We start from the raw sequence: 15,246 nt of genomic DNA, 5'->3' as shown, positions 1-15,246 counted from the left end.
AGGTTGCCATTTGCTGGAGTGTAATCTCTTCCAAGGATGTTAAGAAGCAGCGTTGGAACATCACTCTCAAGCACCTGGGAGATGCGGAGGAGAGCTCCCTGGGGCCTGCCAGGAACAGTGTTCCACAGTGTGAACAGCTGGAATCCCAGTAGCTTTTTCAGTTAAAAACCAGGAGCAGTTACACAAGGTAGCGTTCTTACTGCAAATGATGTAGCTGAAATGAAGTGTATTCTTAATCACATTTAGGCTCAGGGAATATGATACTGTAATGAGCTTCAGCTTTGTCCAAAAGGGACTGTTATTACTAATAATCATTAATCATTATGGCCCATAAAATCTGATACAGAAGAATAGGAGAATTAAAGGAGAAAAAAAGTGACAGTATCCTGTGGAAGAGTGTCATTTAGTCATTTACAGCTTCCTGCAGGGTAGTTTTAATTTTTAATTAATGTTCTTCATTTATGGAAGTTCTGTTGCTGGCCCACTAGTGGAGGCACCCTGAGCTTTGACTAATAATTTTTTAAAGGATTTTCTATTTTTTTAATGTTTATTTTTGAGAGAGAGAGAGAGAGAGGGAGGGACAGAGAGAGGGAGACAGAGGATCTGAAGCAGGCTCCGAGATGTGAACATAGAGACTGATACGGGGCTCAAACCCACGAACCCATGAGATTATGACCTGAGCCGAAATCAGGGGCTGGCCACTCAACCGACCGATCCACCCAGGCACCCCTTTTACAAATAATTTTTAAAAACACATTTGCAGGGAAACCTGACTGGCTCAGTTGGTAGAGCACATGACTCGATCTCAGGTTTGTAAGTTCAAGCCCCACGTTGAGTATAGAGTTTATTTATTTATTTATTTATTTATTTTTGAGTATAGAGTTTATTTAAAAACAAAACAAAACAGGGGCACCTGGGTGGCTCAGTTGGTTGGGCATCCAATTTGGGCTCAGGTCGTGATCTTGTGGTCCATGAGTTCGAGCCCCGCATCGGGCTCTGTGCTGACAGCTCAGAGCCCGGAGCCTGCTTCGGAATCTGTGACTCCCCCTCTCTCTCTGTCCCCTCCCCAGCTCATGCTCTGTCTCTGTCTCTCAAAAAATAAATAAGTGTTAAAAAAAGTTAATAAAAACAAGACCAAACCATATTTTCAGTGACTCATTATGTCTCTTGTTTGTCCTGCTTCTCATCAAAAGGAAACATTTATTTTTAAAACTCTTTATTAGTTTAAGTTGCATAAAAATTAAAACAAATTTAAATAATATAAGAATATATAGAATGAAGACTAAAAGTTTTCTCCATTCTAAATTGAACCCAACAGGAGTGCTTGGGTGGCTCAGTCAGTTGAGCATCCAACTTCGGCTCACAGTTCATGAGTTCAAGCCCCGCATCAGTCTCTGTGCTGACAGCCTGCTTTGGATTCTGTGTCTCCCTCTCTCTGCCCCTCCCCCGCTTGTGCTCTGTCTCTTTCTCGCTCTCTAAAATAAATAGACATTGAAAATTTTTTAAAAAATAAATAAATTGACACCCACTGGTAGTGTTTCTTGTGTAATATGTTAGACCTTTTTCTATAATAGCATGTATGTATTTAACTACTATTAAATTAAGAATGCATAGTAACAGTAGCCAGAAAGGTAGAAATAACTCATGTCCATTAACAGATGAATGGACAGACGAGATGTTGGGGGTACACACATGCATACATGCACACACACATGCACACACACACGCACACACACATGCACACACACAAAGGAACAATACTCAGCCTTAGAAACGAATGAGTTTCTCATACATGCTCCTACATGGATAAACGTTGAAAACATTATACTAAGTTAATAAGCCAGACACAAAAGGACAAATAATGTATGGTTCCACTTATGTGAGGTAGCTAGAATATACAAGTTTGTAGAGACAAAAAGAATAGAGGATTACCAGGAGCTTGGGGTGGAAGGACTGGAGAAATTGTTGAATGGGTATAGAGTTTCTGTTTGGAATGATGAAAATATCTGGAAATGGCAGTGATGGTTGCCATTCAGAGCATTTTGAATGTACTTAATGCCACTGAATTATACACTTGAAATGGTTAAAATGGCAAATTTTATGTATATTTTACCGTGATAAAAAAAGAAAAGCACAGTGGGTATGTAATTTTCACATTTACTCTAAACACTTAGAAACGATATAAAATATGTGATAAAAATATTTTTAAAATGTATTTACACTTGACAGCTTGAAGTTTGTATCAGTCACCTTGGACGAAGCTATGCAGTGCTAACCAGCAACCCCCTAAATCTTCATTTCTTACAAGCAGAAAAGTTTATTTTTTGCTCACATTACATGTCTTTCACAGATTGGCTGTGATTCTGGCCGTATCCTTTTCATTCCAGGAGCCAGGGTGAAGAAGCTGCCTTCATCTTGAGATGTTGCTATTCTTGTGCCAGAGGAAAAAAGAGAAGATGGCGAAGCATGCAGGATCTTAAGATTTCTAGTTGGAAGTGGCACGCTTCATTTTCATTCACATCTCGTTGATAGCGCTAATGACTTGCCTCTTTTTCTTTCTTTCTTTCTCTTTCTTTCTTTCTTTTCTCTCTCTCTTTCTTTCTTTCTTTCTTTCTTTCTTTCTTTCTTTTCTTCCTTCCTTCCTTCCTTCCTTCCTTCCTTTCTTTCTTTCTTTCTTTCTTTCTTTCTTTCTTTCTTTCTTTCTTTCTTGAGGGAGAGAGACAATCTTAAGCAGGCTCCCCGCGCAGCGCAGGGCCCGACATGGGGCTCCATCCCATGGCCCCGGGATCATGACGCCAGCTAAAATCAAATCAAGAGTCAGATGCTTAACCAACTGAGCTACCCAGGCACCCTTTTTTACTTGATCCTGTTTTAACACCAAAAACAACTTCCAGATGAATTGAAAATCTGAGCATGAAAACAAAACTTGAAAACTGTTAAAAGTATTTTTAATGTTTCAAAATTTAAAAAAAAATTTTAGTTTTTTAAATGTTTATTTACTTATTTTGAGAGTGAGAGAGCACAGGGAGGGGTAGAGAGACAGGGAGAGAGAGAAAATCCCAAGCAGGCTATGCGCTGTCAGCATGGAGCCCTATGGGGGACTCGAACTCACAAACCGTGAGTTCATGATCTGAGCTGAGATCAAGAGCGCTTAACTGACTGAGCCACCCAGGCACCCCTATTTTTTATTTGTATTTTTTAAAATTTATTTATTTATTTTGAAAGAGAGAGAGAGAAAGGGTGTGTATGAGCCGGGGAGGGGCAGAGAGGGAGAGAGAGAATTCCAAGCAGGCTCTGTGCTGTCAGTGCAGAGCCGAATTCATGAACCGTGAGATCATGACCTGAGCCAAAATCAAGGGTTGGACGCTTAACCCACTGAGCCACCCAGATGCCCCATTGCTCCAACCTCTCTTTAATGGGGCACCTGGGTGGCTCAGTGGGTTAAGCGACGGACTCTTGATTTTGGCTCAGGGAATGATTTCACGGTTTGTGAGTTCGAGCCCCACATCGGGCTCCGTGCTAACAGGGCGGAGCCTGCATGGGATTCTCTCTCTCCCTCTCTCTGTGCCCCTCCCCCACTCGTTTTCTCTGTCTCTCTCAAAAATAAATAAACTTAAAAATAAAAACATTTTTTCAATGGCGTAATCTTTTCCTACTCCTAGATTTAAACTCTGGCAAGCCTGAGACTTTTCCATTCATTCTTAGATAGCATTCTTAGAGTCACTTTAATGCATAAGCCTATTCTCGGTTTATAAATATTACCCATTCAAGATCTTAAAACTTTGAACTTGGGGCGCCTGGCTGGCTCAATTGGTGGCGCGTGCAACTCTTGACCTCAGGGCTGATCACACGTCCTGTGTGGAGATTGCTTAAAAATAAAATCTTGAAAAAAAAAAAAACAAAAAACTTTGAACTTGATTTAATGTAGAAAGTTTTTCTTTCCTCCAACTTAGATCTGCTCTGAGTGGGCAGCCTGAAGTGAGAAAGAAGGGGGCAGTTAGTGTTTTTGCTAGGTCATTGTCTTGGGCTGTCTCCAGACCCCACACCCTAGCCTTGGTTCTTATCTTTCCATGGCCCAGGGGTAGAAGGGAAGGAATGAGCAGGGCTCCCTCATAACATGGCTTTGAGCTATGGGTTTGGCAGAGATTAAAGCATTTTTTTTTTTTTCTCTCGGGGACACTTTCATGGCCCTCTTAGGAGATTCTCTTAGGGTCCTCTTTCCTGCAGGTCCCTCCACCCTCACAGATGTGTTCTGTGGTGAGTGGCTGCTGTGTCTCCTTCTAGCCCCCTGGGAACGGGATTCATCTCTAGCTTCTTGCTGCTGGGTCCCCTTTGCTTCTTCAAGCAGCCCCACTGGACAGGACCACAGCCTCATTGGACAGGACCATTGCCAGCCCTCTCCACACTGCCCTCGTTTTATTCATGGAAACACTCCTGCATCCTTTTTCTTGATGAACTCAGAATAGGGAGCCAAAGCAGCAGCAGTCTCTTGGCTCTCCCATCTAAGCAATCCGTTCTCATGCCTGCTCTCTGGGTTTCCTGGACAAGAGTCTGATGCTGATCCACAGAGACCCCCAACTATAGGAACACACACGGCGAGCTCCATGAGTGGTGTTGCAGTGATATGTCCATTCTCTCTAGGATTGAGGCAAGGTAGGAAGCAACCCTGTGCCTCCTGCCAAGATGGGCCAGCAACTATTCATTGTAGGGCAAAAAGCCTCTGAAGAAATCTCTTCAGAAATTTCTCTTCTCTCTCCACACTCTGACTCTTCTATTATTTTTTACTGTTTATTTATTTTTGAGACAGAGAGTGAGGGACAGAGAGGAAAGAGACAGAATCCCAAGCAGGCTCTGAACTCAGCGCAGAACCCAATGCGGGCCTCGAACTCACAAACGGTGAGATCAAGGGGCACCTGGGTGGCTCAGTCGGTTAAGCATCCGACTTCGACTCAGGTCACGATCTCGCGGTCCGTGAGTTCGAGCTCTGAGTCGGGCTCTGGGCTGATGGCTCGGAGCCTGGAGCCTGCTTCGGATTCTGTGTCTCCCTCTCTCTCTCTGCCCCTCCCCCATTCATGCTCTCTCTCTGTCTCAAAAATAAATAAGCGTTAAAAAAAAATTTTTTTTAAAAACAGTGAGATCAAGACCTGAGCCGGAATCAAGAGTTGTACGCTTAACCAACTGAGCCCCCCAGGCATCCCCATTATTCTTGACCTGGCTAAGGACTCTAGTTTTCTGAAATTTCCTTTGTAAATTCTGCATATGGAGACCAAGCCGCATGCCCACTTTGGTATTTTGGTATAGAACATATCAGTACCTCTGAGTGAAGATTAGAATTGAAGCAGGAAGAGCCCTCTTTGAACATCCTGTGACACAGAGAACTAGAATAGAGAACTTCTACAAATCAAAAAGAAAGCGCCAACCCAGAATTTTTAAAAATGGGCAAAGGATATGAACAGGCAAGTCAGAAAGCTGAACCTTGTAGGGCAATGAACATTGAAGATGCTGAGGCTGAGGCATTTCCCATCCTGCTCCCAGAAGGTCGGGCAGCCGTTGTCTCTCTTCTTTGGGGCAGTGTTGTTCACGGTGCCATCTGTCAGAAATTCTTTTCCCATTTCTCCTGGGAGCTCTGGGATCCTGATGCAAGCAGGACTCCTGTTGGCCCTGAGTCCCTAGAATGAGCCCCCTGTGCTGCCCCCAGGACACCATGGGAAGCTTTCCCCCTCCATCTTCTATGTGTGCCTGTCTGTAGCTCGTTGGCATCTTGTGGATCCCCTCACTAGCAGAGAGGAAGGGATAAACCTACTTTTGTAAATTGTGTTCTTCCAAGGCCATTTCAGAATTAATAATCAGGTTACATGTGTCATAGATACCCAGAGCTTTAAATTGTAATGGGGTTTCCTTTGGAAGCAGCTGCTACATTTCTTGGACTCTTCCTGTGTTTTTTTTTTAGGTCTCTAAAGGATTGGCTTCTTTAGAGGATTTTTGTTTATTTCATTTGGAAGGTCATAATCATTATCGAAACCTTTCCAAGTCGTTCATAATGTCGTGTGTCTCAAAAACTCATGGTAGGACTTCGGTGTGTCCTGGGTGTTGGAAACAGATCCCGATTCCCAGGGCTTTTCCTGGAGGGGCCACCTTCTCACCTCTGGCCTGAACAAAATGAGGGCCACCCACCAAAATGATGGAGGCAGCTGTGGCAAGAAGCCCTGGTCTCAGAGTCCAACTCCAAAGCGTTGTTACCTTGCCTCGATTTTAAAGACGCATCTGCCGGTTGGAGCTGTCATGAGAATTACATGACGGAATGAATATGTGTGAGGGTGAGTGTAGGGGCTCACAAATGCAAGCTCTTCTAGTACAGAGCACGGCCAACTGCGGCTTCTTAAAAGTCGATTCTCTTTACTTCTAATTCACTTTTTTTTTTTTTTTTTGCTCATAACTAAAGTACTTTTCTAGAAAAAAAAAAAAAGTCGATTCTCTTTTTTTCCCATCATTAAATGAGTTCAGATGCATGAGAGTTTTGAGAACACAAGCAAGGAGAAGGAGAGCAACCATGTAACTCTGTATCCCATGCCCTTGTAGTCATTATTCCATGCCAAGGCTAGGACTATTTTTTCACACTGTTGTAAACATGTGGAACATAAGATGTTGAGTATTACATTTATACCTAATATCACAAGACTTTCTCACATTATTTCAGTCTTTGTAAACCTAGGGGTTTTTCTCTTTACCATTAAATTTTTTGGTTATGAAACCATGATTCCAAAGCTGAAACTATATAATCGGTGTGTAAGTGAGTGCTGACCCCTTTCCTCCCCTGCCCCGTTGCCTGCTTCTAACCATTTTATTTGTTGATGATTTGCTTTCCAGTGCTTTTTTTTTTTTTTTAATGTTTATTTTTGAGAGACAGCCAGAGCACAAGCAGGGGAGGGGCAGAGAGTGAGGAAGACACAGAATCCGAAGCAGGCTCTAGGCTCTGAGCTGTCAGCACAGAGCCGATTTTGGGCTTGAACTCACAGACCATGATATCATGACCTGACCGAAGTCAGACGCTCGACTGAGTGAGCCAGCCAGGCGCCCTTCAGTGCTTATATAATTAGTATTTTCCCTTCCTTCCCATGTGAAAAGTAGCACACTATAGTTTTTTCATTAAACAGTATATCCTGAAGACCATTCCATGTCAATAATTAGAGTTTTTCCTCATTGCTTTTTATGGCAATGTGTGGCTATATTTTAGCTCATTCAACCAGTTTTCTAAACAATGGACATTTAAGTCCTTTTCAGTTTTATACCATTACAAATAAAGCCGTGGGTGCCTGGGTGGCTCAGTCAGTTAAGCGTCGCTTATTTTTTTTTTTTTTAATTTTTGTAATGCTTATTTTATTTTTGAGAGAGACAATATGAGTGGGGTAGGGGCAGAGAGAAAGGGAGACACAGAATCTGAAGCAATCCAAAAAGTAAGGACATTCTCCAAAATAAACTTCATCACACCTTTCAATAATAAACAGTACTTTTTTTAAAGTAGACTAATTTCCTAGTTTCTTTTTTTTCTTTTCTTTTTCTCTTTTCTTTTTTTTTTTTTTTTTTTCTTTTGACTGGGAAAATAACTTTATTTCCTTTGGGGGTGTGGGCAGACTTCTAGTCTCAGAACTTACTGGAATTGTTCCTTGGTGCCAGTGGCCTTTGTGACTTTGAGTACATTGAAGCACACAGTCTTGATCAAGGGCCAGCACTTGCACACTGTGGCAGTGTCGCCAATCTGGGCATCCCTGAAAGGGGACAGGTGCACGGACATGTTCTTATGGTGTTTCTCAAAGTGGTTATACTTTCAGATGTGGTGGAGGTGACAGTGGTCTTCTGCATCTTTGCTTTGGTCATCACACCAGACAGAATCTGCCCTTGGATGGAGACATCAGTAAAGGGGCATTTTTGGTCGATATTAAGTGCCCTCAGTGGCCTCCTTGGGCGTCTTGAAGCCCAGACCGATGTTTCTGTAGTATCGCAGGAACTTCTCCAGCCAGTTTCTCCTAGCAGGACCCTCGTCTTATTTTGAAAGATGGTTGGCTGAATCTGCTTCAGCCAACTGAATGTAAGTACACTGAGTCTGAATGTCCGCCATCTTCCCGGCCACTTGGAAAAAGGAAGGTCCCCAGTTTCTGACACCTAGTATTTATTCAAATTTCCTTGGTTGTTCCAAAAATATCTTTTACAATTTGTTTTTTAAACCAGGATCCAATCAAATACCACAGACTGCATTTGGTTGTTATATCTTTTTTATTTAAAGCGGGTTCCCCCTCATACCCCTTTTTGTCATCAAACTGACTCCAAGAGACTTGGCCAATTGTGTTGTGATGTGTCCCACATCCTCGATTTGTCTGATTGTTTATTCATGATGTCATTGACCTTGTTTCTTTATGCCATGTTTTTCTGTCTTTTTTTTTTTTTTTAAGTTTTGTTCATTCCAGGTAGTTTCTGTTGGGTTTTTTGATCTCTTTCCCAAGAGGCTGATCCTAGACTGATTGGAATCTCTGCCAGTTGTGGATTGTTTACCTTGTGGGTCTTGTCCTTATCGGCTGGGTCCTATCGATGCCTCCCTGATGTCAGGAAGTCTCATTCCCTGAGAAGATGCATCCAGCCAGTTTCCTGCTTGGAGAGTATACACCTGGGAGCCAGTGGGAGAAGGAGTTTGGGCTCTCAATATTCAACACTTAAACATCCTCCAATTACCCTGTGTTCCAACTGAAAACTTGGGTCATGTTTCTCAGACCCGAGACCCTCTCTTGTCTCCAGATAATAGACCTCAAGTTTCTAGCTGGGGTAGGGGGGAGACCACCACCCAGGAGAGGGGATCTGGGGGTCTAAATGCTTTTTTTTTTTTTAAGTGATCTCTAGGGCACATGGGTGGCTCAGTCAGTTAAGCGTCCGACTTCAGCTGAGGTTGTGATCTCACGGCTTGTGGATTCGAGCACTGCGGCGGGCTCTGTGCTGACAGTTCAGAGCCTGGAGCCTGCTTCAGATTCTGTGTCTCCCTCTCCCTCTCTGCCCTTCCCCTGTTCGCACTCTGTCTCTCTCTTTCCTTCTTAAAAATAAATAAACATTGGGGCGCCTGGGTGGCTCAGTTGGTTGGGCGGCCGACTTCGGCTCAGGTCATGATCTCGCGGTCCGTGAGTTCGAGCCCCGCATCGGGCTTTGTGCTGACAGCTCAGAGCCTGAAGCCTGTTTCAGATTCTGCGTCTCCCTCTCTCTGACCCTCCCCCGTTCATGCTCTGTCTCTCTCTGTCTCAAAAATAAATGTTAAAAAAATAAATAAATAAAAAAAATAATAAACATTAAAATTAAAAAAAACAAAAAAAACAACTAATCTCTACATCCAACATGGGGCTGGCACTCACGACCCTGAGATCAAGAGTCATATGCTCTACCAACTGAGCCAGCCCGGTATCCCTCCAACTGTTTCTGAAACAGCCTTTTCACCAATCCTGCTTTGGGCTCCACCTTCACCGTCATTACCCATGGTACCTGTTGGCCAATCCCTGAGCCTTTGGGGGTGGGCTGTAAAAGGGACTCCTGTTTGTTTTTTGTGTGTGTGTGTGTTTGTTTCCTACCTGTTGGCTTCTATTTCAGCTTTCTCAGAAATGCCTAAATCATTCGGCACTTCCCCATCTGCTTTTTGGCTTCCAAAATATTGTTGTTGCCATCCCCTCTTCTGTCTCTTCTTGGCCCTTGCGGGTTTGCATCCTTTCCAAATCCCTTTACTGATGCTTTGGAGGAGTAAAAGAGGAGGGGGCAGGAGAAATACATGGATCTACCCACCAGCTTATCCAGTCTTTGGTTTCGAGAAATGCTTGGTTGGTTTGATGAGCATTTTGGTTGTAGAAGACCCCTGGGTATTCAGATCTAGGTGAGGGCAGCACAAAGAGGAAGCTGAATTGCCCAGCATTGCACTGAGGAGGAGGATTTTGAGAGAACTCTGCAATGACTGGAGCTCCAGCAGTTATCTTGTGTTATGAAGTAACCTTGAAGAGGGAACAGAAAGAGAGGAGTCTGGCTCTAATAATACCATGAAGCTCCCATACCAGTTCTGCACTATTTACGTCTGGACTTTTTTTTCCCTTTTTTTTTTTTTTTAAACGTACAGAAGAAAATTCTTTGGGGTTTTCCCCCCCTCTGTTTTATCGTTATAGTCACTATCACATGCCAAGTACTGCTCTAAGTGCTTGGCTTATATACTAATTTTTATACCAACTTATGAAGTCAGTACTATTACTGTCCCTGTTTGACACATGAGCAGTGAAGCACGACGTGGTTACCTAACTTGCCTGAAGTGACGTAGCTAGTAAAAGCTAGTAAACTAGGCGGTTTGGGCTTGTAAGCACCGGTCTGTTACCTCAGCATGGCCAAACCCAGTCCTCACCAACACGGCTGTGCAGTGCAGTCCCAGAACCTGCCACCCACCACAGTCGTGCGGTATTGGTGACTTTTCAGAATTCCTGGTGAATGATTTATAAGATACCAGGCAGTAAGCACACTCCCGCCCACCCCTGGACCCCCAAGAGTCCCCTGTCCCCTGACACTGAAGGGAATGAAGGGGATTTCAGAGCTACAGGTTGTGAGCGGCTGTGGTGCAGGCAAAGGTCTGAGAAGCAGGGGGGAAGGACCCAGTGACGTGGCAGAGCAGGGTGCGGGCAGTAGGCAGCAGCACAGACAAAGAGCAAATGGCAGACAAGGCCCCTTTCCCCAAACGCATTTCCAACATTTTGAACCATTTCCTCAGGACGGATTCCCAGGCATGGGCTTTTGCACATCTTGACTTCATTTGAATAGAACTGGTGAAAAGAATCCTTTCGCCAATTTCAGATGCTTGGCTCATTAGGAACAAAGAGATCCCCCTAGATTCTGCTATATCCCCGGTCGGTAAAATTAGAGGCCAAATTTTAAGATACTAATAAGAGCGCTTGGCACCATGAAATCGTCTTTATTGATTGAATTAATCAAAGACATGAGACATAAAGTGTTAAAAAGAGAGATGAGGGTGCCTGGGTAGCTCAGTCAGTTAAGCATCCAACTCTTGATTTTGGCTCAGGTCTAGATCCCAGGGCTGTCAGATGAAGCCTCACGTCCGGTTCCAAGCTGGGCATGGAGCCTGCTTAAGATTCTCTCTCTCTCTCTCTCTCTCTCTCTCTCTCTCTCTCTCTCTCCCCCTCTGCTTCTGTCTTGATCATGTTCTGTTCTAGATAGGTAGGTAGGTAGATAGATAGATAAGAGAAATGAATGTGTCTGGATGTTAACTCCTTTGATTAATGAGGAGGTCTGGAGGTCCAGCCTGAAGGAAGCTATAAGCAAGAAATTTGGCTGTTCCTTTTATTGCCTGAGCTCTCTGCAACTTGCAATACTTGGGGACATCAATTCCAGTCCTTGGTCCCCAAGGTGATTTTAAACAAGCCAACCTCAAGCACACCTTTGCACGCTAGAAGGTGCTTGAGACATTGAGCTCATGCTGGTTAGCTGTGATTTGTGGGGGCTGTGAGTCCGTTTGCCCTTGGTCCTCAGGCAGCTCTCAGGGGCTTGCCTCCTGGTCACAGAAGTAAGGACAGTCGAGGAGGGTGGTCCTTGGGGGACTCCATGAGGAGGCTACGGGATCAATAATACCATCTTAGAGATGTATTTCTGCTCCGATTTTTCTCTTGCATTCTTAATTAAGACACGCAATATAATGAGGCACGTGGGTCCTGCATTTGGAATGCAAATCTGGCCTGCAGAGCCACATCCTGGCAGAGCTGCCCGGGAGGAGACAGTTATAGCAGCTCTCACCAGTAGAGTCCTTCTAGAAGATTCCCCAGGAGAACCACAAACTTGGTCCCATATTACTTCCCCTCTGAATAGGGGCCGGTGGCGATGGCCTGGGGGAAATCCTAAGCTGAAGCTAGACTGCCTGAAGAAACAAATAGTTGTCCCCACCGTCACTTGCTGGAAGTGTCCAAATTGGACTCTCAGAGAAAATGAGAGAAAATGAAAATATAAGCAAATCAATCATGGTTTCAGATAGATGTGGAGCTTGGGAGATAAGACCTATGAATGCTGGCCTGAGAATTGTTCTAATGGCTCACTAAATATTTGTTAAGTTTTTGAATCACCTAAGAGAAACAGTCTCTCTAAGGAAAGAACAAAGACTTTCAAACAGTGCTGAGAAAGGCACAGAGCTGCTCCACGGGATCAAAACGGCCTTATTCAGGGTAGTTTGATAAACAACCCAGCAGCCTTTTCTCAGCTTTCATTTTCTCCCTTCTGATCATTCCTATATTTTATGACTTCTAGTTCCTTCATTCACTGTTACCCCTGGGGATAGGGTCATGGAGCCATCAGGGATACATTCAGGAACAGAATATTAAAGGTGCCATCCTTGTTCTGCATTAAAAAGAGAACATCACAGAGCCACGGAAAATGAAGCAAATCATTCACCTAGGTCGGCTGGGAATAGATCATTCCCCAGGCTCTGCACCCACCATTCGTAAACGAATCCAAACCTTTTCTGCAGAAGCTTAAAAGATTTTATTCCTAATCCGTCCCCCCGCCCCCCGCCCTAGAGCTTTGGAAATATGGCTCTGTAATTTAATGATTACAGGAGATGAGCAAAAGAATGAACTAAATAAGATAGCATCAGCTTGCCTTGTAATGAGGAGCCAAATTTTCCAAATATAGAGCAAAATCCAATTGTGATGCTGTTGTTTATGATTCCTGCCTAACAGTGACATGAGAGACCCTGTGGGAACACATGCATGACCTTTCCCACACAAAGAGCCTTCCCCTTGGCATTTTACAGAGTTTGGGGAGATAAACCATAATGGTCAATTTCTCTAAGTCACTCTCACTGCCTTGTATAGCAGTAACTTTGCTGATGCAACAAGCATAGGCTGGAACAAGACATACCCTAAAGCAATGAACAATAATTACTAGTTAGCATTAGACACAACAGGCCCCCAAAACACCAGGGGATTTTCCTGTGGCTGATAAAAAGTGAGAGTTAAAAAGTGTACATCGTCTTTACCCGCTCATCTGTCCATGGACACTTGGGCTGCTTCCATAATTTGGCCATTGTAAATAATGCTGCGTGATGCCACACAATACACAATGCAGTATGACAAACAAACAAACAAAACCCCACAACGTGGTGTCCTGGGTTAAATCCTGGGAGAGTAGGAGGACCTTAGCAGAAAAGCTGGTGAAGTGAGAACTAAGTCTGCAGTTGAGTGAATAGTAATGTATTAGTGTTAATTTCTCAGATTTGACAGATGCACCATGTTTTGGTAATATGTTATTTAGCCCTAGGAGAAACTGGGTAATAGGCATATAGGAACTCTGTTCTCTGTACTGTCATTGCAACTTTTCTGTAGGTAGAAATTTATCCCCAAATAAAAAGTTAATGTTGAAAAAAGTGAGGCTACATTTTCATTTGCTACTGGTGGGAGTATAAATGAGCGCAGATGTTCTGACACTGCTCATCAAAGGTTTCAGAGGGGGACCTGGATGGCTCAGTCGGTTGAGCATCTGACTCTTGGTTTCAGCTCAGGTCACGATCTCACGGTTTTGTGAGTTCGAGCCTTGCGTCGGGCTCTGCGCTGGCAGCTGGGAGCCTGCTTGAGATTCTCCCTCTCCCTCTCTCTCTGCCCTTTCCCCGCTCATGCTGTCTCTGTCTCTATCAAAATAAATAAATAAACTTTAAAATTTTTAATTAAAAAAAAAAAAAGTCTTTAGAAGTGCCCAGGCCCATTGACCCAAACCTGCACTCTCAGTAATCTGTCCTAAGGAAGCAGTCAAGGCTGTTCATCCCAGCACTCTCTGTAATGGGGAAAGTTGGCTGCAAACTAAAAGGCTAAAATTGGGACCATAGGAACAATAATGCGGCCATACCGAGGAATAGGTGGGTTACTAAAATCAATGTGGGGAAAGCAAATTTGATGATGTGGAAAGACTGTCACCATATATTGTTGACTGAAAATAGCCAGCCACAAACTATTCCTCATGGTGCCATGTTTTTCTCTCTCTCTTAATCCGTGCACTTAGGAGAATAGTAGGAGATACACCTACTAAGGATACACCTCTAAGGATAAAGAGTGGTTTTCTCCAGGCAAGTGAGATTGTGGGCGCTATGGCCTGAATTGTGTCTCCTTTAATTCATATGTTGCAGCTCTAGACTCCCTACGTGACTGACTGTATTTGGAGATAGGGCCCGTCTGGAGGCAATTAGGGTTAAATGAAGTCATAAGGGAGGGGTCCTAATTCTCTATAGAATTAGGCCTTATAGGAAGAAAAGAGATGTCTCTCTCTGGGCACTTGCACGTGCATCAAGTGAAAACGAAGCTAGAAGGCAGCTGTCTGCAAGCCAAGAAGAAAGGTCTCCCCAGAACCTGACCACACCGACACCCTGATCTCAGACTTTCAGCCCCCAGAACTGTGAGAAAGTAAATGTCTGTTGTTAAAGGCACCCGGTCTGTGGTATTTTGTTACGGCAGCCTGAGCTGACTAAGACAGTGGATATACTAGGTTTTCTTGGTTTTGCTCTCTGCTCTTCTGTAATGAATACGAATTGCTTTATTATCTGGAGGACAAAGAATGTGAAAATTGTGTTTTGTTTACTATTGACAGAAGGAAACACAACTGCCTGAGTCTCCTTCAGGAATAGTCTTTGCAGTCATTTCCTCGTGGAGTCAACCTACAGTCATAACTTCAGTTATGCCCTACTCTTGATCTTGGGGTTGTCAATTGGAGCCCCACTTTGGGTGTAGAGAGTACTTAAAAATAAAATCTTAAAAAAAATAAGGGGCGCCTGGGTGGCTCAGTCAGTTAAGGGTCCCGACTTCAGCTCGGGTCAGAATCTCACAGTTCGTGACTTTGAGCCCCGCATCAGGCTCGCTGCTCTCAGCACAGATCCCGCTTCAGATCCTCTGTCACCCACCCTCCCACCTGCTCCTCCTCTGCTCACGTACTCTCTCTCAAAAATAAACCCTTAAAAATAAATAAATAAAACGCATATCTGTATATATTTGACTACCATAGAGGTAAGCAAGCAGGTAATATCACACCCCATGGGTGAAGTTCGGGGACGTTACTTGACTTGACAAGGTCACATGCCTAGTGGAGCTGGAGCCAGGACCAGGACCCGGGCCTCTTGACTCCCAAGACCAGTGCCCATCTCTGCTACCAGTTACTGCCGTTCCAGCTCTTTCTTTTGTAGCAGTCCTGGGCCATCTC

The 15,246-nt window shown here is 43.9% G+C and overlaps 1 protein-coding gene and 1 pseudogene across 3 annotated transcripts in view; one reads left to right on the top strand and one right to left on the bottom strand.

The window, feature by feature from the left end:
* Positions 1-3,628, top strand: part of KCNG3 (potassium voltage-gated channel modifier subfamily G member 3) — a 64,355-nt gene extending 60,727 nt beyond the window's left edge. For 2 of the 3 annotated variants that reach the window (XM_060653748.3, XM_060653714.3), the window contains exon 4: positions 2,388-3,628. In XM_060653748.3, the coding sequence (XP_060509731.1) occupies positions 2,388-2,399 (12 nt within the window). In that variant the 3' untranslated portion in view covers positions 2,400-3,628. The other variant, XM_060653729.3, reaches the window with a different exon arrangement.
* A 3,982-nt stretch (positions 3,629-7,610) lies between these two features.
* Positions 7,611-8,152, bottom strand: LOC132691904 (small ribosomal subunit protein uS17 pseudogene; annotated as a pseudogene).
* Between the last annotated feature and the right edge of the window lie 7,094 nt (positions 8,153-15,246).

This window comes from Panthera onca, chromosome A3, assembly GCF_046562875.1.
Source record: "Panthera onca isolate mPanOnc1 chromosome A3, mPanOnc1 haplotype 2, whole genome shotgun sequence".
In the NCBI taxonomy this organism is placed as follows: Eukaryota; Metazoa; Chordata; class Mammalia; order Carnivora; family Felidae; genus Panthera; species Panthera onca.
The sequence above is the reverse complement of the archived record's forward strand: the minus strand, read 5'-3'. Positions and strand labels throughout refer to the sequence as shown.